Below are 27,998 nucleotides of genomic sequence, written 5' to 3'. Positions count from 1 at the left end.
TTTCCTGACTTTAACGTAACAGAATATTGTAAAAACAAATTAGATTCTTGGTTAATGTTCGTTCATGAACATGTGAAATATTCCATACATACTTGTAATAAAGCCGTGATACGTTTTGCAAAGAATGGAGAAAGATGAGTCATCTGACCAAATCCTACACCATTTCATGTCAAACAGCGCGACAACACCTTTTATCTGCGTCTCTTCTTTCCTAAAGGTAAAAATTATTCTCATTATTATAAAAGGATAAAATAAAAAATGTTAGTATATGGAAATCAAACACAAACAAACAAGTTACACAAACAATAGCATTTTATGCGAACTATTTAATTTATTCTATTAATTAATTTTTTTTTCGAAAAATAAAGCAGATCGCCTGCATTTCTGTTTTTTTTTTATGCAACATCCTGGATGCTTTGTATCAAAAATAATAAAAAAAAGATATTTCTTATCTTCGCTTCTTCTAATGGTGTATCAAAACTTTCATAATCTGGTTCTTTTTTATAAATGTATTAAAAAATTTCTTTATAATATGTTAATCATTTCTATACAGTAGATGTATTAAAACATTTTTATCTGGTTATTTCTATAAATGTATTAAAAACATTTCTTTATAATATGTGATTTTTTTATACAGTACATTTTAATGTGGATGTATTAAAACTTTTTTTTATCTGGTTCTTTCTATAAAATGTATTAGAAAATTTCTTTAAAAAATGTGATTCTTTCTATAACAGAAAATGTATTAAAACGTTTCTTATTGGTTATTTCTATAGGTATACAATAGTTTTTCTTATCTGATTCTTTTTCAATCGTTGTAATTATAACTTTTCTTATCTTAATTAATTCTTTTAGTGTATTATTTCTAACCTCAACGAACTTGAAGAGTGTCAATGAAGTTAGTTTTGAAAATGTCTGTAATTGAAAATTTACTGGTATCCCCATTTCCCCTGAAATAAATAATATCGATCAAAGCAATTAAAATAAACCGCTTTATCATGAGATATACATATTTATCATATAATCATTTATATAGAAAAAACACTTACTCGATAGCTACAAACAAGAATGGTGTTTCTACTGGAATACTCGTTTATATATACTATAAAGCGCAAATATGAGGCATTTGTGGTCTTCTAAACGTGTTTCTAAGCAACCTGACATAACTTCACCATACATATTGATACATATATGTTGATAAGGTTAATGTCAATGATAGTTTCGTGTACATGTTCAAGTAAGTTTAATAACAAATGACATCTTTTAACAAACAACGATATTAGTAAAGAATACATTTCTTATTTATTGAATATACAATTAAATCTGAAAATGTCTTTGTTTGAGTTGAGCGCAAGTTACATTCACTTATAACTTATAGTCATATACCGAAGGACACTCATTACGACAAGATGAACGCAAAACACAATTCCATCATTGCAAACCTGTTTCCTCATTCATCACTTTTTATCCATTAGATCAACTGCTTAACTTTCTAGGCGATAAAATACAAGCAAAGACAACAAAAACTGAACGTAATGAAGGCATTCATTTTAGTAAATTTGTCTGACCTGGTCTTATAACTATTACTCTTCTGCCAAGTTTATCACGATGATAATATTCTCCTGTTACACCTGCTTCAAGCACGTGCTTAATGGCACTCGGTCGCATATTGCTGAACAGTTGTTTGTTCCTCTCGTCTGCTTTCATCTCGAAATATTTATGAATAAGAGTAAATGCATCCTCGTGGTCAAAGCAGGAGGCTCTTAAAAAGCGTAGGAGATACGCGTCATCTGTTTGGATTTTCAACTCTGAAAAAATGACACGGAATCAAGTTCATTAACATATAATAACATACTAATAGGATGTTCGACAACAAGCATATTATTTCATAAAATTCAGTTTGTTACTTATATCTGCTAATATATGTACGAAATCCAATAAAATATAACGAATATTTTAATTCAAAAATTTAATTTAACGACCAAATTTGACTAAATGGAGTGCTTTAATTTCTAGGAAAGATTCATGCTACGTCTAGAGCATTTTTTCCCAAACGGGACAAGGGAGATAAGTCAAAACACAAAGTTATACATGAACCGCAGAGTTATGCTGCTTTTTGAAATGATAACCAAGAATGCTACTCTCCCTTGAACATTTCAACAAAAGATAAATAAAACCATATGTTTATAAATAAACCTGAAACTAGATGATAAATTAATGTCCTGTTTTCAGAAATACCAGCGTTGCACCTTTATCCCTCTATAAACATGAGTCATATCAACGTTTTATTTTGTAAACAATGGTTATAAATTACACCTGTTAGCGTCAATATTTATATCATTTATCACTTTGAAAATCAAACACAATAAAAGTCATAAATGCATTCTTCTATTGGATCGTATGACTTCATAATGTGTACTGAACTTCTTATGTGCATGATTATTACATTTTGTGTTATGTTTTTCAAAGTAAACAGCGTGTTTGGAAAATGTATATCGATAATTATCATTTGTGAAATACAGTGTTGGTTCGATGGACTGAGCGCACTTTATTACTTTCTTCAAAGGTTCAGCCCTCCCTTTCCAAATGCCAAAGTCTGTGAGCCTACATATTTTCAGAAGACATTAGTATCTACATGTATCCCAGCAAAAAAGATAAGGCTTTAGAAAGTACGATTACCCTATAGTAACATTTGTGACATTAGAATGAGCTTATTTAAGTGTGCTTTAAATTCGGAAGCTGGATATGTATTTCTATAAAAAAAAACACCTTTAAGGAGAACATTTAAGAAGGACAGTGTCTTCACTTTCGAAAGGAATAAAAAAGGATTTCATGATCAGTCTCAATGAAATTGCCCTGTCGTCAATGGATTTATTTTTAAAATACTGCTTAATTTAAACAGTCTTCTAAATGTAGTCAGATGTCAAGTGTTTACGTAATTTACAATAGCGATAGTCTTTTGCGAAATATAATACAATATACAATGTACAACTATAGCTGAACAAAGAAAAATATACTGAATTTGTGTTTAGAGATACTTTCAAACCATATCAAGTGATGTTATCTTAAATATAAGCTGTAAAATAATAGTATATAATGTAATTTAAGTGTATACTGAATATAATTGGTTGTTTTCTATAATTTGTTTGTCATGAGAATTGTAGCATTTTATGTGAATTCTGTTGTGTATTTTATATGATAATATTTTTGTTTCAAGTTTGGAAACCCTTTTTATTTTCAATTTATTTTCTTATGTAATGAGACAGTGGTACCAGTATGCTTGTAAAGAATAAGGTCTATCTGTTGATATCTAATATTTTAATCTTTGTAATACATCAATATAATCAATGCGAGAAATATGTGAAAACGGTTGCAAAAACTAAATAAATTGTTGGCAATGTACTGATAAAAAAGTTGCATGGTACCGGTTTGTTGTTGTTGGTGGTGTTTTTTTTAATAAACTTGCATGCCTATTGAAAGTTTTTGCAATATTTCTAATATGCCTTTGCAATGTAAATGTACAAAAGCTAAAAATATATATAGATATTGTGCTGTGTAAGAGATCTAAGCTATTTTTACCGAATAGCCACTGTAAGAAACATGTAAGTTCACACTTATGCAAACGTTTTAAATTGATATTACTTATTTAATATTTGCATGAGCTGATAATGATGAATTTACTGATGTGCAAATATAAATATAACCCAATGACAAAATTAGATGAATATTGAGTTCCGTGAGTGCCATACAACATTCGCATAGGCTGATATGCTTAAAACGTAAAGCAACAAAACGATTCGCAGAATCGACGAGACAATACACCAGATCTGTCATAAGGCAGTGATATAGTTTCAAAGGAAGAACAATCTTAAATAATTTGGCTAAAATAGAGCTAATTACAAAAAATTATATAGCTCAACTCTAAATCCAAGGGAGATAAATCAAAGTTAAACGTGGATCTCAGAGTTATGCTGCTTTTTGAAATGATAGTTAAAGAAAAGGTGAATATGTATTCTATAAATTAAATGCTTCTTTCCCCGTACGTTTCTCATATCAAGTATCAACAAACGATAAATAAAACCATATGTTCATATATAAACATGAAACTAGATGATAATTTCAGAGATACCAGCGTTGCCACCTTTATCCTTATATAATTCTGAGTCATATCAACGTTTTATTTTGTAAACAATGGTTATAAATTACACCTGTAAGCGTCAATATTTATATCATTTATCACTTTGAAAATCAAACACAATTAAAGTCATAAATGCATTCTTCTATTGGATCGTATGACTTAATAATGTGTACTGAACTTCTTATGTGCATGATTATTATACTCCCACCACAAAATGTTGGGGAGGGGGGGGGGATATAATAGATTCGCTTTGTCGCGTCCGTCTGTCCGTCCGTCCGTCTCCATTATCGTGTTTGCTCTGTAAATCCTATACCAATTGAAATATTTTATTCAAACTTGGCTCAAATGTTCACCTCAACATGGAGATGTGCAGAACCTATGTTGCCCATGTGTCAGCTCAAGGTCGAGGTCACAATTGAAGGTCAAATGTCAAACAATCGAATATTAGACGGTATGTCGTGTCCGCTCTGTAAGTCCTACACCAATTGAAAGATTTTCTTCAAACTTGGCTCAAATGTTCACCTCAACAAGGGGATGTGCAGAAATCATGTTGCCCATGTGTCAGCTCAAGGTCAAGGTCACAATTGAAGGTCAAATATCAAACAATCAAACATTAGACAGTATGTCGTGTCCGCTCTGTAAGTCCTACACTAATTGAAATATTTTCTTCAATCTTGGCTCAAATGTTCACCTCATCACTGGGATGTGCAGAACCTATGTTGCCCTTTTGCCGGCTTAAGGGAAAGGTCACACTTGAATGTCAAAAATTTACTTAGAAAATATTCTAAAATTTTAACATGTATTTGAATATTTCTGAAACTAGAAAAGACATTTGCTTGAAACTTGAAAATGTATATGAAGTGTCACAATTAAGATATGCAGGTCAAGATTCATAACTCTGTATTGCATTTTGACAAAGTTATGCCCCTTTTTAAGTCTTCAAATTTACATACAATCAAATATTAGACAATATGTCGTGTCCGCTTTATAAATCCTGTACTTATGGAAGAATTTTCTTCAAACTTTACTCAAATGTTCACCTCAACAATGTTATGTGCAGAACCCATGTTACCTTTGTGCCGGCTTAAGGTCAAGGTCACAATTGAAGGTCAAAAATTGACTTAGAAAATGTTCTTAAATTTTAACATGTACTTGAATATTTCTGAAACTATCACAGATATTTGCTTGAAACTTAAAAGTTATATGAGGTGTCACAAGTAAGATATGCAGGTCAAGTTTCATAACTCTGTTTTGCATTTCGACAAAGTTATGCCCCTTTTTAAGTTTTTAAATTTGCATACAATCAATAATAGACAATATTGTGTCCGCTCTATAAATTCTATATTAATGGAAGGATTTTCTTCAAACTTGACTCAAATGTTCATCCCAACTGGGCAATGTGCAGAACCCATCTTACCCTTGTGCCAGCTTAATGTCAAGGCCACACTTGAAGGTCAAAAATTGACATCGAAAATGTTCTGAAATTTTAACATGTACTTGAATATTTCTAAAACTAGAACAGATAATCATTTGAAACTTATACGAAGTGTTGCAAGTAATATATGCAGGTCAAGTTTCATAACTAAAAAAGTGGGGGGATAACTTTGTATTGTATTTTGACAAAGTTAAGTCCATTTTTATGTCTTTAAATTTATTTACTATAATATTTCTTAAACCAGAACATATATTTACTTGAAACTTTAAATTTATATGAATGGTTATAAGCAAGCTCAGATGACGAAAATTAAACAATTCCATTGAATTATGACACAAGTTATGCCCCTTTTAGGCTTAGAAAATATTCTGTCAAGGACATTGGTGGGGGTATGAATCGCATTCAGTGATAGTTCTAGTTACATTTTGTGTTATGTTTTTCAAAGTAAACAACGTGTTTGGAAAATGTATATCGATAATTATCATTTGTGAAATACAGTGTTGGTTCGATGGACTGAGCGCACTTTATTACTTTCTTCAAAGGTTCAGCCCTCCCTTTCCAAATGCCAAAGTCTGTGAGCCTACATATTTTCAGAAGACATTAGTATCTACATGTATCCCAGCAAAAATATAAGGCTTTAGAAAGTACGATTACCCTATAGTTACATTTGTGAGGTTGAACAGAAGCATCAGAATGAGATTATTTAAGAGTGCTTTAAATTCGGAGGAAGCTGAATATATCTTTCTTCTTAAAACACCTTAAAGGAGGACATGTATGAAAACAGTGTCTAGACTTTCGCAAGGAATATAGAAGGATTTCATGATCAGTCTCAATGAAATTGACATGTCGTCTATGGATTTATTTTAAAAAAACTGCTTAATTTAAAACGTCTTCTAAATGAAGTCAGATGTCAAGTGTTTATGTAATTTACAATAGTGATATAGACATGATGTTTATTTAAATCCTTAGCGTGATTATGCAGTATTACTTATCCAATAAATTTTAAAATTCAAGTACAATTAGTGAACCTGATAGATAATTCGAGAAACTGTTATAAAACGAGTTTGATATACTTTCTTTTGTAAAGGTTTAAAGTTATATCTAGTGCAATATTTTTATAATCATTCTTAAACAGTAAATCATCCTATAGTACGTTATTGAAAGAAATAATGCACCATTCGCTCTACAAGACATATTTCTACATATTTTTTATGAAGCAATAACTGAGTTTACTAAAGGCATCAGGTGTGTAGCTTTTTTACTTGATAAGTATGATCATTCTTAAAGTGTATCTGTTTGTTCAGCTTCATATTTATGGTAATAACAAATGATAGAAACAAGACAATGTTGACTTGCAGCGACCAAGAATGATTCATGCTTAAGTTACTATGATGACATCATTTAAAGTCAATTGAAACATGATCATCTGGGAGTATGAATATGACTTTTTTATCTTAATCAAAGTACATATGTTAATCATATAATCATCTTAGCCTTTGAATTGCTAAATGTATAAATGTATTAACATGTTAAGAACACATCAATAGCCATACAATTTGAACTATATAAGATTTTTTTGCCGCCTGTATAGAACCATGGCAACTTTCGTTCAACTGTTATAGTCGAATGAAAGGTTTTTAATTGAAATAACTTATTTTAAATACAAATGTATATATATATATTATTTTAAATCAATACATAAACCAACCTGGGTGCAACTGAATTTTGTTTCTGAGTGTTTCTATGTCTAGTTTTCTTCTTTCTGGGTGTTCATTGACCTCGATCCTTGCTAGTTCTACGAGAGTGTCGTCTGTTTTTCTAACCCTTGACATTATTTTTATATACGTTTTGACTTTCAACTGAAAACAACAACAACAATAAAAGACAAGAACAACAACAAAACAAATAACAACCACCCACAACAACAAAAAATCAAAACAAATACCCCTTTAAACCCTGTTAAGCTTATGTTTTTATTATCATTATTTTACATTGAAATATTTGATATTTTCAAACTATTGATAACCAATATTTAAATCGAAATTTATCGTTAAGATAAAGTTTGAAAGTTTTACAGCAATCAATTTAGAATACTTTATTTCAAAACTCTGAGCAGTGACATATCTTTTAAAGAATAAAATTTGAGAACTTTAACAAAGACCCATTCTTTCCTTTCTGTTTAGAAATCATGTAAAATATTTAAAACTAACTTACAAGCAGTGAATCTTCGAGAATGTTGAAGTGTGGTTAGTCCGCTCATAACAAGGAAGAGAAATTTGACGGTGACCTTGAATGAATTTATCGAAGCATGTCATAGCTTTACATAATGGTTTCGTCATTTTTTAAAATAAACTGAAGATACCGCATATCTTTATTTTTTATTATTTATTTATATTTACGTTATTTATTTTATTTTTTTTTTTATATGGCCAAACTACTCAGTATCTTCCCCTTATTTTGATCTCAATAAACAATTATTTTTTTTTCAATAAAAATTTAAGGGAACCAAGCGAATTCATAAAAACAGATTTTGAGATAAGGGTGCGAAACTAATACAAAAAAAGTCAATATCTCGAAAAAATTACTGAAAATTTGTTTTGGGTACTTCCCAAACCATTAAGTGAGTAATGTTAGTAATAAGTTGTAACATCATAGTATATAATGTAATTTAAGTGTAAACTGAATATAATTTGTTTGCCATGAGAATTATAGCATTTTATGTGAAATAAATTCTCTAATTCTGTTGTGTATTTTTTATATGATGATATTTATGTCTCAAGTTTGGAAACCCTTTTTATATTCAATTTTCTTATGTAATGAGACAGCGCTACCAGTATGCTTGTAAAGAATAAGGTCTATCTGTTGATATCTAATCTTTTAATCTTTGTAATACATCAATATAATCAATGCTAGAAGTATGTGAAAACTAAATAAATTTTTGGCAATGTACTGATAAACAAGTTGCGTGGTACTGGTTTTGTTGTTGTTGTGGGTGTTCTTTTTTAATAAACTTGCATGTCTATTGAAAGTTTTTGCAATATTTCTAATAAGCCTTTGCAATATAAATGTACAAAGGTTAAAATATATATATAAATATTGTGCTGTGTAAGAGATCTAAGCTATTTTTACCGAATAGCTACTGTTATAAACATGTAAGTTCACACATATGCAAACGTTTTAAATTGATATTATTTATTTCATATTTGCATGAGCTGATTATGATAAATTTGCTGATGTGCAAATATAAATATAACCCAATGACAAAATTAGAAGAATATGGAGTTCCGTTAGTGCCATACAACCTTCCCATAGGCTGATATGCTTAAAACGTTTAAGCAACAAATAAAACCATATGAGTTTTCAAATTGAACGACACTGTATAATGAAGATATTATTTTTTGCACCGTTATTAATAGTGTGGCCGTTTTCAATTTCGCAATGTTTTATTTGCTTAAATCAAAATTATTACAATGACCTATTAAAGTTTGTGATGGACATGGATTAATGTCACATAAAGCCTTATGTTACATTGCCATGGGTTTATAAAGTTTTCACTTGTATTTAAGTGTGTAATATATTATTTTCGCATTATACAAGCCATAGTAAATAATCATTTGTAACCATAATAAGGCGTATTGACCAAAATGACTAAAAAGAAAATCAGATTTTTTTTTTCAAAATCTTCTTTCTTTTCATTATCTGTTTACTAATCATATGCATTTAATACATAGAATATATCTATATATATGTTGATGTAATACTAAATTGAACGATTTGAATTAAATAATAATATGCAAGCTTCTGGCGAGCATAATATTGTTTTATTCAACGAGTTCAATAAATTTAATCTACAATAATATAATATTATTTATCACATAATTAGAATAAGAACGGTTTACTATGGAATGCCGGTAGGGACATGCCAACATGCCAAATTGCTAATTTCTGAATCGATTATTTGCTAATGCCTATTTGCTTATTTGCCAATTGCTGATTCGCTTAATGACAAACTGCTTATTTGCCAATTGCTGAATTGCTGATTTGTTTATTTGTTAACCGCTGATTTAAGTATTTGCTTATTTGCCAATTGCTGATTTGCTTTTTTGCAATAGAAATAGTTTACACTGTGCTGAAAGTGTATGGCAAATCTGACTACAGACAACCAGTTGAGTCAGATCTGTTCACTTTTACCAACAGTATTTTTGTAAATTCAGTGGTTTTCCAAGAATACTGTTGGTCAATGAATTTAGTTGCAGTGATGCATACATAGATATATGTCTACAACTGATGGCTGACATTACCTTGCGAACACAGACGCTTGGTGATCAGATCCCGTACCCCAACGTGTACCCCATGTAAACACTCTATCAAAAATATTCTAATATTTAAACACGAATTGGACATTGATAAAACTGGTTTTCAAACAATTTTTACATATACCGGTATGAAAAAATACCATATTCCACCAAGTCTCAATAAAGTACTTAATGGCTTTATAGTTGTAACGGATGTCCAATTCGTATTTAAATATTAAAATATTTTTGATATAGTGTTTACAGAGTCGTATCATGTTGGGGACAGGATCTGACCCCAAAGTGTCTGTGCTTGAGAATGCCTAATAATGTGTTTGCAGCTATAGATCTGTTTGTGCAGCTTAAGCACTTGTCTTTGCACTTAAGCAATAGGCTTCGTATTTAGCTCTGTAAGATTTTGAGATCACTTATGTCTGTGTGTCCATCAACGTTTCGCTTTGATTCAATGTTTTTTGAAATTTTGTCACACTTTTCCATTTCTTCATTTTGAACATTTTACATGCCATCAGGTGACCATGAGCATGATCAGCACCCAGGGTATAATGGACAAAGCCTCTTTGTATACTTTGTATGCATGCTGCCTAATGCTTGTGTGAAGTTACAGTTAGATATAAGCAATATTAACAGAGATATGACAGAAAAACAAAGGCTTCGTTAAAAATAACCAAAGTACATTACATTGGTGACCTTGACATTCAGTATATAACGGCCCCAGCTTCTTCATGTTCTTTGTATTGCATGCTACGCAATGTTTATGCAAAGTTGCAGTAAGATGCATGAATCAGAAAAAGTAACATAGATATGACAGAAAAACAAGTTACCAAGAAAAGCAATGCCTTGGTGGGTAGAATAGCATCCCTATTCTCTGAATAGTGGAGCTAAAACTGAAACTCAAGATAATTAAAAAAAAAAACTACTTTTTGAAACTGAATTTATGTTTTTCGAAATTGAATAAAAAATATCCATCTGTCTTTCTACCTATATTCTAGGTAATGATGGATTGATCAAAATAATCACAAGTTATAATTAACAAAACTTTACAAACATAATAACATGATACATTGTCTAGGTTCGAGAGCTTGAAATAAAGTCTACAAAGACTTGTTATGTCATATCAAACAAGAACTCCGCGAGTCGGACATGTCGCCTGACAATAGCATACAAATTTATGTATATGTATATAAGCAATTAGCAAATAAGCAAATTGGCAAATCAGCAATTAGCAAATAAGCAATTCAGTAGTTGGAAAATAACCAAAGTGGCATGTCACTACCGGCATTCCATAGTTTACGGTTAAAAAGAGTCTTGCTTTATTCGTTTACGCGCCCATCGTGTAAAGGGGCCGTCACACAATGCCGTTATGGTCAGCTTCCTATGCCGTTTGATGAACGTTACAAGCCGTTCATGGTTGCTGGGATAGCGTCAGAAGAACGTTGTGTGAACGCCAGTGAACGTCAGTAATCGCCTGGAATCTGCAGAGAACGCTGGTCCGGAAAAAAGTTTTGAACATGCACAAAAGTTCTCACCCAGACCAGTGTTTTGCAACGTTTAATTTCCAGACGCTGAAGAACATTTATGGGACGTTTTACTAACTTTCCGAGCGTTGCACACGTTCGGCTATCGTTATTCAGCCTTTACGCAATCGCTTCTTGGTTTTTACTAATCGTTTGCTTTGCAGTGCACGACTCACTGGCGTCATGTCAACGACCGCTGATGGTCCTCGACCGTTTCCCGAACGTCCATGCATATGTAATAATCAAGTTCCATTGATTTGGGGCTACCGTAGAGAACACCTTCTATTGCAGATCCTAAAAAGTTTATTAGGCTATATATGCTTGCTATAGCCGAACATCAACTAGTGTACTGAACTTAAACATATCTGAACTGACATCGGGAGAATTTACCCGCAGAGAAAAAGACCCAGACGAAGACGACTACAGTGTTGGAATAAATCATGAATATAAAAAATGTCAGGGGTTTAGCAGTAGCTAGTAGGAGAAACCCTCATACCACCTGTTTGTCTTGGTGTCATGATGCTGATTATTCAAATTTACAAGAACAACTGAATTCACTATGGAATTTTCAGCGTTATGAACCCGTCCGGACGTAAAAAATAACACGCCAGAAAGACGCTAGTCACACCCTAACAACGCTCGTCTGGCGTTGACAAATACTTCGTCCCGTGCCAGTGGCACGTTAGCACACGCTAATGGGTTTCAGTGGTATCTTACTTGTCAATGTTTCACGCTTCTCGTACGTTAGACACACGCTAGTTATGCGAAAGACACACAATAATCACGCGCCAGATGTGTCAACCTCATTCTAGAAAGCTAAAAGATTAAACGTTAAGAAAGCGGTGACCAGAACGTCATGGTGTGACGGGCCCTTAACGCTGACATTAAAGAGCTTTAACGCTATACATATGTTAGTGTTCATCCGTGCTGTTCTACAGAGATTAGAAACTTCGACGGGAGCGATTGCGACAGGAGGCTATTTCTAATTTCTGTAGAACAGATACGAATGAACACTAACATATTTAGTTTCAAGCTTTATTTGGCCTCATTATCACTCACTTTATTAAGTCACTTTGCATATACATGAAGTTCTCGACTATGAATGGAATTCGATATAGTATCGACTTGTGTTCTTCTATGAAAATTAACGCACAGTAATTTAAAAAAATACAGCGTTTTCATTGGATGACAAATAAAGTTGGACACTAAGTTTGTATAAAACTCAATAGGACGTCACGTGAAAGTGTTTAAGTGTCCAACTTTATTTGTCATCCAATGAAAACGCTGTATTTCTTCAAAATAATGAGTGTTAATTTTCATAGAAGAACAAAAGTCGGTACTATATCAAATTCTGTTCATAGTACTCTTTTTTTCATAGTGCTTCACAGAATCGCGTTTGTAAAAATAGTCATTTACATAAATTTGCACATGCACTTTCGTGGGCCGCTTTTGAATATTAATTAAGTAAAAATGATGTCTAAAGGTCAACTTACATTGCTTCGGCATTCATTGTTCAGATTTATATCCACGTCTTGGCAAAAAAATATACTGTATGTGTAAATACAAAATTACGAATGTAGAAAAAGGTCTTAATTAATTTGTAACTAAGAGGAAAGTCTCGTGTGTCTATTCCTTTTTTTCCGATAGACAGAAAGTGAAAGAAGACATTATGTTTTTGGAAAATAACACATGACATTTAGTATCAGTTGTCCAACTCATAAAAGTGTAAAAATCATGTCAGGTTACAATTATCCAACTCATCAAAAATGTTTTCCGAAAATAAATGTTTCAATATCGAGCAAATGGAAACTTGCATCAGTCATAATGCCGCCAACGGGTACATGGGTCTTCGCGCGCAAAGTGACGTAAATCATGCATATTAATTTTATAAGGTCAAATTTAAACCCACCATTCAGGTAATTTATTTATAAAGCGCACTGGTAGTGACGTAATAAAATATTAATGAGGCCAAATGAAGTTTGACACTAAATATGTTAGTATTCATCCGTAGATGTTCTACATGAATTAGAAACATTTTCTAATTTCTGCAGAACAGCACAGATGAACACTAACATATCGATACACTTTGAAAAAAGTCATAATAAATATATTAGAATAAAGGATTATAGTAAACCTACGGAAGCGTCCTGGTGCCAATTTACAATGTTTATGAAAAATATGAATTCTAACTAGGAGTTTATAACTCCTACGTAGGAGATACAAAATCCTAATTAGGAGTTTAAAACATCTACATTGGACATTTGAACTCCTTCGTAGGAGATAAAAAAAGACTAATTAGGAGTTAATAACTCCTACAGAGGACTTTATAACTCATACGATGGATATATATCAAAGTGCTGAAAGCAGAGAGTGCGACGGACATATGATATGTTATTGTATTATGTAATATTTCGTATAGTAATATTGATTTTAAAAGGAATGTGTATGGGTCAATTTTGTTCAAACTAGGATATAATTCAGACTTCAACTTATGCATGCATATTGTTTCGCAAATCGCAACTTTCCGGAGCTTAAACAAGACACTTAAACCCCTCTTTCCCCTGCACCTACATGGATGTAATCATCCAAAAAGGCCAAGCATGGACAAACTGCTCGTTTTGTTCGTATGGAAATTGTAATTTTTATAGCCTTTTAAAATTTTGATATTTTCATAATGCCCTGATATGCTTGTTGCCGAGTACTGTGTAGCAATTTTCGGGATACAACACAGATGCTTACAGACACCTCAACCCAATACACTTCAAACTCAAGAAACCTCACACTCTGTCTTGAAAGGTGAGATTTAAGAAAGTTAAGATTGGAAAACTCGGGGTGGGGTTGGAGGGGGAGTGAAGTGTCTTGTTCCATCGTCGACATACCGGTCCGAAATGTTGAGATTTGCGAAGTATTGTATATGCAAACGATTTTCTTTGAATTGCCCGTTTTGTCTAGAGTTTTATTATACAAAGTCGAACGTAGGAATTAATAAAACTCCTAATTCGGCCTTTCATCTCGTACCGTAGGAGTAATCAATCTTATAGAACATGTTAATTGGTACCAAGACGCTTCGTATAAACCTAAATGTGGAAATATTACTCGAAACTGATCGACAGTACGTTGTTATTTACGAAATCATATAGAGATTGCAAGTTGTTTTGCTCTTATCTTCTTTCACTCTGTTATTTTTTCGGCTATTTAAAATCCTTTTAAGGGATTCTTGTTTTAAAATGCTACAACAGTTGCCATGATGACATTGGATCTCTAAGAGCGAGTTTTCAGACTATATGATAGTTAGATAAATATGCTTAATTAGAACAAAATAAACAGCTAATCACATAAGGATGCAACAAAAATTTAGATTGGATAATTTCAATTATTTTTCAAGAAAAGGAAAAAGGAACACATTTTATGAAATATGTATGAACAATTGCACCTAGCCACATTAAAAGGAGCAAATGATGTGTATAAAGGCGCAAAGACGTAAAATGATGGTACTCATAAAACTGAGGAATTATTTCCTTTGAAAATCAACTTTGGCTATTAGTAAGTGTATTACATGCCCAGTTAGTGACATTAAAGAGTCAAAATAAAAGTAAATAGTTTAAAATAACTTTGTATATCAATCATTGCATATTTCAATTGCAAACGTTTTCAGTTTTCTGCAAAAAAATATTACTGATTTCCATTGACTCTTTGAAAGTAAGTAATTATTTAAGTTTTTTAACAACAATGATTTGATAACAAATGTCTCAGGCAATGAAAAAGTATGAAACAAAATGAAATAGAGGATATTTGTTTGTTTTGCATGTAAGATTGAAATATATTTCACTGATTGAACACCAGATGACATATTTTCACGAGTGACGTAGCCCAGACTGAAAATAGAAATGCTGGTGTTCACGAATGAAATATATTTCAATCTTATATGTAAAACAAATAAATATTATTTTTATTTCATGCTTTTAAGTGATTTTAAGTACTTTTCACTGATGTTGCCATTTTCCTTTATGACGTCATCACATCATGACGTCACATCATAATGTTTGAAATATAGTGCTGTTTAATTTCTCTAATTTTGTTACATTTTAACATGGTGTATGATGACATCGGCTTTCTTTTTCTAAAGAAACAAAATTTACGTATGACAGCATTTATTTTTGCCCGTTATTCCATTTAGGTATGATATTCTTTTCATCCGCATTCAGATATAGCCCGGCTACAGTGAAAATTATATTTTATAAATTTCACTAGTGGTTAATCAGAATATAATCATCTGATATATTACAGTAAAACACTGGAAATCATGAAATAAAAGCAAAATCATATGACAATATCATGTATATTTAGCAAAAATGAAAAAAAAAACATTCAAAGAAACCTGTAATCATGACCAATATGATTTGAACAGGCGTAATTTGGAAGAAAAAGCAGATGGAGTGACGTTACTATGGGATAATATTAATGTTCATATAAAACCAAAACGTCGTATATGTTGCAGACGACACTACTCGATAGCCCCTCCCAGTCATTTTCTGAAAAAAATGGTGGGTACATTCGAATTCTTATTATCATATATAAAAACAGAAAATTCATGTATCAAAGTGATTTATTTGTACCAATTTTATTTTGATTTTTATTTGAATCATAATTTAAGAAATATCGTCCATTTTATGAAGTTTCATAGATTTACAATTCTTTCTTTTTTCCACAGTTTATGGAGACATTAAGCCAGGAACACTACTTGCTATCATTTGGGCGAGGTAAACTTATTATATTTACAAGCTTCCGTATTGAACTGTTATTATTAAATTATGTATGAACACAATTTTTCGAATAATAAAGGAAAAACCAAGATGATGAAACATAGAATGCTCGGTTGAATTTATAGTTTATTGCAATCGTAAAAGCTTTATTTATAACTTTATTAGTGGTTCTGGAAAGACAACTTTGCTGAATACCCTGACAACAAGGATGGACACAATCTCCTTATCAATCACAGGTGATATCAGAGTCAATGGAAACGTTGCTGGTACAAATATAAGAGATATTTCTGCATACGGTCGTCAGGACGACATGTTTATTGCATCAATGACAGTACATCCCACATTTAGGGTGAGGCAAAATCTAGCATTATATCAAAACTAAGTAAAAAATATTAATTACTTAAACATATGTCTTTCAAAACTATAAAATCGATATATGATGTAATTAAATTATCAAAACAAGGTTAAGAAGCTTAGTCAAATATATGTTTGCACGGAAACAGAAGTTCATATATGCTTGATAGTTATCCCTCCCCTGAAATTGTTATCAATGTAAGATAACACATTTACCCTTTCCATCCAAAATACTCGTTTGCAAAACATTTGAAGGTTTGATATAATTTAGTTATTACAACATATTACATGTACTAAAGAGCAACACATTTGTAAATATCTTATATAAATTGTTATCATAAAAGTGAACAAATGAACTCAATTTCTGTTTTAGATATCATTTTCAATGTTTTTACACTCATTCTATGTATGGTGTTTCACTATTTATCAATATTACCCTGTAAATTGTTGATTTCTGTTCGATATATGAATCATTTTCTAATGTTTAATTAAATAGCAGTCGGTCCTATAATGAATGTTTTAATAGGCTTTACTAAGGATGGATAGAACTTTGTCGAAGGATAAAAGGTTGACTCGAGTACAAAAAGTCATTCATGAACTTGGTCTGCAGAAATGTATGAATAACATGATTGGGGATCCTGGCCGAATAAAAGGGATATCTGGAGGAGAAATGAGGCGACTCTCCTTTGCTTCAGAGGTTTGTTATAAATACTTCAACCTAACGTTTTGATCATAGTTTTTTTCTAAAACAAAAAGTTAAGCACACTTAGTATATTTATTTTGTAATATAAACCTCATGACAAATGGGTAAGAAAAATGAAAAACATTTTATGCTTACATTAAATACATTTAATTCGTGACGAGGTAACAAAACGAGTTGTCATGCCTCCAGAGTAAAAGTTATTTATTGCTTTGTCATTTAAAACGCATTGTTGTGCTAAATGGGTAGTTAAGATTACCACAAATATTGTATTTTTAGATACTAAATGATCCACCACTATAACGGTTATGTGTACAATTCACCAGCCTTCCTCGGAAGTTTTCGTCTTATTCACCTAGTAAGAGGGACAAATTAATATACTTTGTTTTCTTGTTTTTGTGTACATAAAGAGAAATTAAACTTAGCATCAAGTTATTTCCAATTAGAAAAATAGAAGGTAACTTTCATCACAGTTGAAAATGAATAAGTATCATTGAAGATATGATGTAGAAATATTTTACATTATAGATGCTATTTATTTCTTAAACCTTTATCTATGTTGCCCTTTTGAAAGCTTTGCAATTCCATTCAGTGCAAATTGAAATTCTGTTCGATGTTGTAGTATATAAATAATCCTTATTCGTGTATTTTTTAGTGATATGATTTATATGTAAATTAATTTCATTTGCATGCGGTTGCATTTTTGCGGGTTTTGTGTGATGTAAATGTAAGTGACATATTGACTGCCTACAGTACTGTAAATGTACTTCTAATCCTCGTCGTCTAATCAATTTTTTCTTTAATCATACTTTACGTAATTTCTTAAAGCATTGTTCATGTTTCTTTATCAAGAATTCTTATAATGGCTGAAGGAAGAGTCGCATTTCTTGGAGGTATAAATGATGCCCTCAGCTTTTTCTCAAGGTAAGCAACTTAATTTTTATAAAACTAGAAGTGCCACTGTACTACTTCCGCTCGCCATTTTGTCAGAGTTACAAGTAAACTCGGCCCTAAACCAACTTTGGCCAAATGATAACATTTAGGTTTGACTTTTGTCGGTATTTGTAGGTGACACTGAATATGCTATTATAAAGAGAATACAGCACATTTCTACTCATTAAGACTTGTAAATCTCTTTTTCTATAAACGTGTTATGAGCATTATGTTGTGAATAGAAGAAAGATATCATGCATCTTATTATTATAAGATTATTATTATTATCAGAATATGAGTCATATTAACTCGTTCAATATTAGTGTAATGCCAAGATGGCTTGAGGGCCTTCAAGTTTATTGATGTTTTCATCTGGGCATGAAAGACAGTGTTTGATATATTGAGTTGATAACTCAATTAGATACCGAAATTTCTGATGCAAAGAAATCATCTTGCTCTGTCCAAATAATAAATAAATAATATTAAAATGTATCTTTTTTATGTAATGAATTTATTTATTGAATCGGGCTGTCGTTTGTGAAAACCCACCGCCTTGGGTGTCATCAACTCAGTACTTTATAAAATATAAAGGAATTTCCTGGAAATTGGTAAGAAAAGGAAGATATTAAAAGTCATATGTCTACACGCACACATACATGTAGGTACAAAAACAGTTTACGTAAGGTAATTGGAAATCAATCATACACTGTAAGAGTAGTAGCAGTCGCGAGATATCAAAGTGTGGACAAATTGGCCAAAGGACTACACTTTGGTCCCCTTATCTTCCAATCATTGGGCTTTTCATACATACTTACATATTATTTCATTATATTTATGCAAAAACTGGAAATTCGGATCTTTCGTATCATAACACACGCCTTATTTTTGCGACGGACGCGCCCTCAGGCGCGTTCAGAGCTAAGTCATCTACACATGGGATTTCGTTGGCTACACTCGCGCAATGTGTCCTTAACCAATTAACAGCCCAAGAAATAGTACATGAATTTGATCCTTCAAAACTCCCATACTTTGTCTGGATATCTTAATGTCTTCCATATTTAGCCTTTTCAATTTCAAATTAAGTTATCCAAGTTAAAATATTAACGTATATTATTGATAAAAACGTTGTAGTCCCGTAGTATTATTGCGCAATATGCAAATTACTGCTGAAACGATTTACCGCTGTCGAAAAAGTAGGACAGCAAATTATACTACAATAAAGTGTAACCTCTGAGTTCCAAGACATTATTAGTAGGAAATAAATATTTCTACATTATACAAAACATTATTATTAACAAATCAAAAGTTTTTCGTGACTCTAGGATAACTTGCGCATTAATAATAGAAGAACTATTTTCGTGACTCATACCGCGGGTTTAGCTGAATATTCAGCAGTTATTAATATATTAGATACAGTTCAATGGCTAGTATAAATATCTATTTTTGAAAATGCATGTAAGACACTTTACCGCCATGTAGTCTTGAAATCATGGTAAGGAAGTTATAATATCAGTTCTACTTCCGATTCTTGTGGTTTTGTTTACATATTTACTAGGTCATGATATGAGTTAACCTTCGATATTCTAAAAATAGATTCTGCTTTACCTGTTCTGATTTTTGGACAGGCGATTAGGAAGTACAACCAGCGGATTGTAATGCAATAGTTTTAGAAATGCTATACAATTGTAAGAAGCAAACAAGTTGAAAATGGAATTTAGTGTGAAGTGGAAAAGGACAACTAAACACTGTAGTGCTTAAGTGACATTTAAATTAAAATAAAAACGATGTGCTCTGGCCTCTACATCTTTACCTTGTAAATAAAAAAATCTAAGAAATACACTATTAATTGCTGATGATTTTAACCAATTTTTTTTTAATGAGACATATCCAAGAGAAATAAAAATACAAATGACTTATATTTTATTGTCTGTATGCCCACTATGATATAACACGAAGCAATTCTAAAAAGCATTCTCAAATGTACAATGTATTATGTTTGAAGTTTATTTGCCTGGATTTATTCTAGAAATATTTCGTTGATAGTTTTTTTTTCTATTTACATATCATTTCTTAGAATAAATCGATAAGGACACTGATTTACAAGTTTGACCAGAGTTTTTAGGCATAAATTTCATTCTGTATTTAAGTGCTTGAAAGTAGAAAATCTGAATTATATCAATTTGGGACACAAAATATATTGCTCTACAAATCTCGAACTTGTATGGAACAAATTTTCTCTGTTATATATTTTGTGTTTTGTTTTTATTTTGTTTTGTTTTTCTAAAAGAAGCCTTGGTGTCTCTCCGGTTGCATGTCCGTCGCATTCAGTGCTGCAGCACTTTGATTTATATTTGCAGTGTCGGTAAGCCCTGCCCACAAAATTACAACCCTTGTGATTTCTTTATAGCCTCTATGGCTGTGGTACCTGGTAATGAAGCTGAATGCTGAAATAATGTTAAGGTATAAACATCTGTTCACAAGTTGAAATTCCTGAGTGTAAATTATATTAAACTTGTATAATTGTATTAAGCATTTTACTGTTTGTTTAGCTTAATAAATTAACCTTATTTAGCCTTAACTTAGAAATATTTGATTTACCTACTTTGTTATTGTGTTACTTGTCTTACTCGTTGAGATATTTATATAAAATGTATCTTTTGCAAACAATATGTGATCAATTCGAAAAGACAACAAATGCCATAGAAATGAAGAATGAAAATCATCCAAAGGAAATAAACAGTTCCTCCCATAATTCAGTAAGTAAATTAAAAAATGAGCGCCAATCAATCATGCACGTCAAAAACGATACTTTATTCAACAGTAACGACATTAAGAAAATATACATGTTCTTTTATAAATACAATAGTGATGGGACTCAAATATGATTATTTTTTTAATCGTTATTCAAGTTAATGAAATTAAAGTGTTTTAGTACATAATGATTTCATCAACCAAAGTTAGAATCATGTAAAGGAATGTGTTTAAAAAGTTAAGAAAATAACAGTAAATGCTTACTTTAATATTTTTATATATCAGATATGGGTCACCTTTATATTTGTGTATATCAGATATGTGTCATCTTTATATTTGTGTATATCAGATATGGGTCACCTTTATATTTGTATATATCAGATATGTGTCATCTTTATAGTTGTGTATATCAGATATGGGTCACCTTTATATTTGTGTATATCAGATATGTGTCATCTTTATATTTGTGTATATCAGATATGGGTCACCTTTATATTTGTATATATCAGATATGTGTCATCTTTATAGTTGTGTATATCAGATATGGGTCACCTTTATATTTGTGTATATCAGATATGTGTCATCTTTATATTAATTTTGTATATATATCAGATATGGGTCACCTTTATATTTGTATATATCAGATATGGGTAACCTTTATATTTGTGTATATCAGATATGTGTCATCTTTATATTTGTGTATATCAGATATGGGTCACCTTTATATTTGTATATATCAGATATGGGTCACCTTTATATTTGTGTATATCAGATATGTGTCATCTTTATATTTGTGTATATCAGATATGTGTCATCTTTATATTTGTGTATATCAGATATGGGTCACCTTTATATTTGTATATATCAGATATGTGTCATCTTTATATTTGTGTATATCAGATATGGGTCACCTTTATATTTGTGTATATCAGATATGTGTCATCTTTATATTTGTATATATCAGATATGGGTCACCTTTATATTTGTGTATATCAGATATGGGTCACCTTTATATTTGTGTATATCAGATATGTGTCATCTTTATATTTGTGTATATCAGATATGTGTCATCTTTATATTAATTTTGTATATATATCAGATATGGTCACCTTGGTACGAACAATTTGCAGCAGTTTTGACATGATCATATAAGACGACTCTCAGGGAGCCTATGTTTATGAGAGTAAGACTACTTCAGACAATCGTGAGTACTTACTGATGACTTACTTGTTCATGGCATTTTGTTAACATTAGTGTCATTAACATTTATGTCTTTGATCTGACATGTAAATGAAATAAAGGAAAGATAATATGTTTTCATTAAACATTTTTATTGGTGTACTTCGTAGATACTATAACATTTTAAGATAGTCAAATGAGTTGCAGCATAAAAAGTCTTCTTACATGGACAATTTGAAAAAATGCAGACTCGGTTTGAGTTTGAACTGTGCATGAAAAGCAGGGACTGTGCAAGCTACTATCAACACTCCTAACCTACTACGTGTTGATATTTAGAATAATTCATCATGTAGATACTGTATTAATCATATATGTACTTACACAAGTTGATTTTGCTTCTTCCATATAAAAAGATATTCAATTCGTTTCAATTTCTTTAATATTTTAATGCATATCCACATTTTATTCAGTTTTAGATATAAAAAACTTCTTGTTTTCAAATAACTTGAAAGCAAACATATGTCACAGTGTCATTGGATGTTGAAAAATGATCCATTAGTTCGTTTCAAATCCTATTTTAAATGAATACGATGGTTTCAGGTATTATCCGTAGTACTCGGGCTGATCTATCTCCAGTTTAACCACGACCAAGAAGGTGTTATGAACATCAATGGGGTTATATTTCTTATACTTATAAATATGACTGTTACAAATATGCTTTGTGCACTTAATTTAAGTTTTAACAGTTTCGGTATTTCGAACTTTTGGCAGTCCCTAAATGTACTTTTATTATAATTCTGTTTACGTGACCCCGGTTAATCAAGTCGGAGAACATACAGTTGTTGCATTTGTTTAACTTCATGATTGTTTGGTCCGCCAACGGCGCATTGAATTGTAGAGCTGCATTTGTGGATAATGTTATATGCTCTTATTTTATAATGATTCTTACTTGTTTAATAATTGGTTGCTAACTCATGGTTGACGGTCTTTCTATTTCTTTGGACATCACTACTATCTAGTTTACAAAGTAACCAAAATATGCAATGTCACGTTGATGTAGCAATATTTTTTATGATAGATCACAAGAAATGTTTTTTACAGTCTTTCCGTTTAGAGACACCAATTTTCAATCGAGAGTACGGCATTGGGCTGTACAGGGTGGACATTTACTTTATTAGCACGACTCTAGCAGAGGTATAATAAATCTTCATTTTCGATTTTCAAATATATCCAGAAATTACACTCACTTTAAATAAGGTAAAGAGTTTGAAATGTGATCAAGGTTCAAACCTTTAACACGATAAGATTAATATAAGCCATTCAAGGTATCGTATCCATACAAATCATTTTAGTGTTCAGTAATCATATAAGAATCTAATACTGGCTGCCGGAACAGACCGGATTATATAGCTCGAGGGTAATTGTTTACGGTGGTAACGAGGCCCCGTCGAGTTTCCCTAAAGTTACCCGAGAACTAAATATTCCCGTCAGTACTGACAACCGGTATTTGATTTCTTTATCTTGCATATTACATATCAATTATTTTCAGAACAGAAATTACGAAAACTGATTCTCATTATGCACTTTTTCTTATAGTTGCGTATGAACTTCAACTTCATTCATAACGCTAAAATGAAGACATCCTAAGAACGCAATTCATTCATAAAAGGCATGCGGCAATGACGTCATTTAAAGCACGCGACTTGTCATACATAGGGGTGTAAAACAGGTTTTTCAAGCACCGGTGTGAACGGTAGATAATCCTGTCTGATATGCAAGAAATATTTGTCTACAATACCTTTTCTGTAAGATATTATTACATTCTTTTAAAGAAATAAAATTCCCTTTTTTTATTTACAGTTGCTTTCATACTTAATCATTCCAATTATCTTCTCAGCTATTGCATACTGGATGATTGGTAAAGTATCATTTAGCAAACGTGATATAACAGATTTATGATTATTGTAGCTTCGAAATTATCACTTGTTATCACGCCGACATTTTATAATATAACTTTGCCGTCTATAAAAATGTATTATTTAACCATTTATACTGAGTATATATCTTTTAAAAAAATGGGTTAGATGCAGATTTCTCAAAATATTTGAAATTTGAATCATTCTTCCAAATTGTTTAGTTATATTTGAAATTGATGATATTTTGACTCTTTCTCAAATCATGTTATACAATGAGAACATGCAGAAATATACATTGCACAATCTTGCTTATGTCATTTATTGTAAAATATAGGGTTCTAAACTACACTGAAGCATTTCTTGTGTTTACTGCCGTGATTGTGCTTGTCTCCAATATATCAGTTTCATTTGGTAAGTATTTCAATTTCGGCATTATATAAATCCATGTTTTGTATTTAACATCTTTTTATTGAATTTATTATAGCTAACGTTTCGTTATAACATGTTTTGACAGCATGGTACGATTTTATACACCATTTTCACAGCATTACCAATATATATATACATAATTATATACTTTTGTATCGTTTGCATTAAAACCCTGGATTTGTTGTAATCATTAAAGACAAGTTTCTAGTATATTTTTCTATCTCTAAATGTTCTTTTTCAATAACTTTTAGATTTTTGTTTATTATATATGATATGGTTTATAAGCTATAAAATGATCCGACATTTAATCAGCACATTTAATGTATACAAAAAGTCAATATTTTGAGCAGATTGGGTAATGTAATGTGTACCTTTAACATTGTCCATTTTGCCTCTTAAACAAATTGGTGTTAAAGTAGTTAAGTCTAAAGGAATTTCAGAACGTGATATTCTTCCATATCAAAAGGTAAAGAGTTGCAAACATGATCAAGGTTCACACATACTGTTTCATCTAACTTTCTTGAACTCATAAGTACTAGTGTGATGAGCTAACATGGTCGTATCCTGGCTGAAACCCGAGCAGTATCCAAATTTATGATCCGCAGATCAAGTGTTGAACACTAGAACACATAAAGTTACATAAATCAAAATACCAATATAACAACATATTTGTTTACTTGAGTTTAAAAATCAAAATAAAACTAATTAACACAACATGACATGATACTAACTGCTAATAATAACAGCTCCTACCATTTGCTAAAAAAAAAGAAGTATTCAATAAAAAACTACGCCGCTCACCGGCGTCGCCAATAAATGCTATTAATCCCTTTATAACAAAATAAATTACATAATACAACATTGCTTGTAGCTTGTGATAGTAACAGTACATCTCCTACCGGCAGCTGTCATTTTCACATCGGAAAACAAGTGATGCTGTATCTCAACTACATCAAGGTACGGACAAAAATATCTTTTCGATACAATGCGTAAATAAAGTCTTTATTATGCTATTGCCATTGTTATTGATCGGTTCCAAAATCTTTCTTGCAGGACAATATCGGTCTAATGCTAGTAATGCTGGTTGTTTATAGAATTTATTAGCTTTTGAAGGCAAAGAGGTCTAAAACTTAGTGTTATGAGACTTGTTCTTTCTTGCGTCGTTTATGGAAACAACAAAATTATATGAATTATTGTTTTTATTTAATGTAATTTAGCATTGATGATGCTGTGTGTAGAGAAGCAATTAAGCAATTGTGTGTCAAGTAACAGTCATAAGACCATATGTTATAAAACGCTTATCTTCTCGGTAAGGTTTAAGTCCAGTATTGCTGTTCACCTTCTTTTTGTCGAAAAAGCAGAGTAATTGTTTCGACAATTACATTAAAAGTTACAACTTGGACTTTGAACATACCACGATGCATCTTTCAGTAATAAAATTAAATACAGTTAATTTCTTTTCACAAAGTAGTTAAAGAACTATACTAATAAAGTCTAAAAGGATACAGAACTGCTAAATCCTAATTTTTCTGCATATCTTATATCAATTTCAAGACAATGTGAAATGTTATTTACATTCAAAAACAGGATTAATGGCCAATCAGTATTAATTACGTCTCAGATAAAATATATCTCGTTAGTCATTAACGTTTCATTTACGTATTGTATGCGGCCTCCACCGCTGGCTATAACATTAGTCTATCTCCTTTTCATATACCCATCCTAGTTTCGTAGAAGGTAACGTGGAGTACTGTTGCAGCTGCTGGCAATTGGCCAATTTTGCTTGACGTTTACGTACACCTTTACTGAGGAAAAGTCATTAAAGTAACGTTAATGTCTTTCAACACTTTAAAAAGTTGATTTTACGCCAATCTCTGTCACTGAAATGACGTAGGTAATTATCCTGCCAAACGAGGCGCACCTGAACGTGACCTATCAACAAATGGTTCCCCTACACTTCGGACAAGTCGTGTTATTGATAATCGTGCAACATTGAAACGTTTTGTCACCTGTTAAGGTTTTAACTTGTTGTACAGAATTTACATACCATAAACATACTAGCTATTTGTCTGTTTCAGATGATGCATTTACATCGTGTATATCAAGACACGAGTAGTTTTGCTAATGTGTCGGGTACACAGAATATCAAAGTCCATAATGTAATATATACGACATTCTAATTTAAGATACGACGAAACTTAAAACTTGAAAAATAAAAATTGTAAGGGAAATATTTTGATGAGGTTTAAAGTATAATGTATCAGCAACCGTATGCGCTAATCCACTTCTTTCAGTTTGATGTACATTAAAGATATTGGTTCAATTCCTTTCCATGGTGCTCGTTTCGGCCACAGAATCGCTTAATTCTGCGTTACTTTTTCACAATGCTTTAATTATTAGCACCACAAAGCATTACTGGATATTCAATATGTTTAGAGGAAAAAGAAACCTTACTTTCTGACTATTTTGAAACAATGTAGGAAATAGTATGTTAGCTAAAAGGGAAACTCCCTGGGCAGCAAAATCTTCTTAGAAACCTTTAAAAACGAGTACACCAACAGTTTGATGAATATTTCTTTTCATAACTGCCTTATAATTCATATTTCTATTCTCCCATGTGAACGGTCACTATGTGACGCTTCAACGCTTAGGCTACCAAATTGTTTAAAAGCAATGTATACATACTGTGTTCTTGTTAAGTTATTCTGTGTGTACATTTGAAATGTGAAGTTTCAGGTTGTACACAGTGTTCACATTTGTACCTCTTACTACAGTAAGTCATCTTGAAATAGAGAAAAACAGAATCCCTAAAGAAAGCCTAACACGGAAAAATTGAAAATGTTGAAGGGTCGGTTAGATTGAGCCTGTCCATAGACGATTTTGGAAATTGCAACTTACTGTCAACGCCCCTAGCACCGGCTTAAGCAGAACATTTAAACACGAAAATGATGAAATTTTGAATTTAGAACATCCACAGATGGGTTCACACGGCGGTTATTATGAAACCTTCAATGAGACACAGTAGTGCCATTCGAAGAAAGCGGCGTACGGTCTCAAAGTAAAAGAATGGTGTGCCCTAAACGAGAAAACAATGGACGGAACTAAATTAAATGGAATTTTGAAAGATCCGTGGTTATGAAGCCTGCATATCACAGATACGACAAATTAAAAAAAAGACATCATATCCTAAGGATGATTATACAGTTTTCAAATAGGAATACTGGAACCACCCAAGTTGAAAATGGCAAAATAGAAGAAACAAAAAATACAACATAACATGTATTCACAACAATTATGTCGTGCTGAACGATCTTCAAGGATCGAAAATATAACATCTTTGATTAAATGTACGGGGAGACTTTTTACAGCCGCCACAAGGCACAAAAAAAACTGATGTGACCATACAATAGAGAACAACAGAATCCCTAAAGAAAGCCCAATACGGCTAAATTGAAAATGATGTAGGCTCGGTTTGATTGAGCCTGTTCATGGACGGTATTTGAAAGTGCAAGTTTAGAATAAAGTAAGATCGACTCGTGAAGTGAATGATGTATCCGGGGTAACTGCTAATAT

The 27,998-nt window shown here is 31.7% G+C and overlaps 1 protein-coding gene and 1 pseudogene across 2 annotated transcripts; one reads left to right on the top strand and one right to left on the bottom strand.

Moving 5' to 3' along the window:
• Positions 1 to 1,013: 1,013 nt before the first annotated feature.
• LOC132733580 (alpha-tocopherol transfer protein-like) lies at positions 1,014 to 12,938 on the bottom strand. Of its 2 annotated transcripts, XR_009626183.1 has the most exons (4): positions 12,894 to 12,938; positions 7,788 to 7,860; positions 7,282 to 7,432; positions 1,014 to 1,808 (listed from the first exon to the last, which is right to left on the bottom strand). XR_009626183.1 is itself a non-coding variant. In XM_060720242.1 (3 exons), exons 2-3 carry the CDS (start codon positions 7,403 to 7,405, stop codon positions 1,546 to 1,548), a joined length of 387 nt encoding a protein of 128 aa, XP_060576225.1. In that variant the 5' UTR covers positions 7,406 to 7,432; positions 7,788 to 7,933; the 3' UTR covers positions 1,014 to 1,545. The 2 variants fall into 2 exon arrangements, 1 of the variants encoding a protein (XP_060576225.1); XM_060720242.1 differs by lacking the exon at positions 12,894 to 12,938 and having other exon boundaries at positions 7,788 to 7,933.
• Positions 12,939 to 14,084: 1,146 nt separating this feature from the next.
• Positions 14,085 to 22,040, top strand: LOC132733581 (protein white-like; annotated as a pseudogene).
• Positions 22,041 to 27,998: the final 5,958 nt, after the last annotated feature.

The sequence above is a fragment of the Ruditapes philippinarum genome, unplaced genomic scaffold, assembly GCF_026571515.1.
Source record: "Ruditapes philippinarum isolate M1 unplaced genomic scaffold, ASM2657151v2 ctg5586_1_1_1_1, whole genome shotgun sequence".
Lineage (NCBI taxonomy): Eukaryota > Metazoa > Mollusca > Bivalvia > Venerida > Veneridae > Ruditapes > Ruditapes philippinarum.
This window is presented reverse-complemented; position numbering and strand designations above follow the sequence as displayed.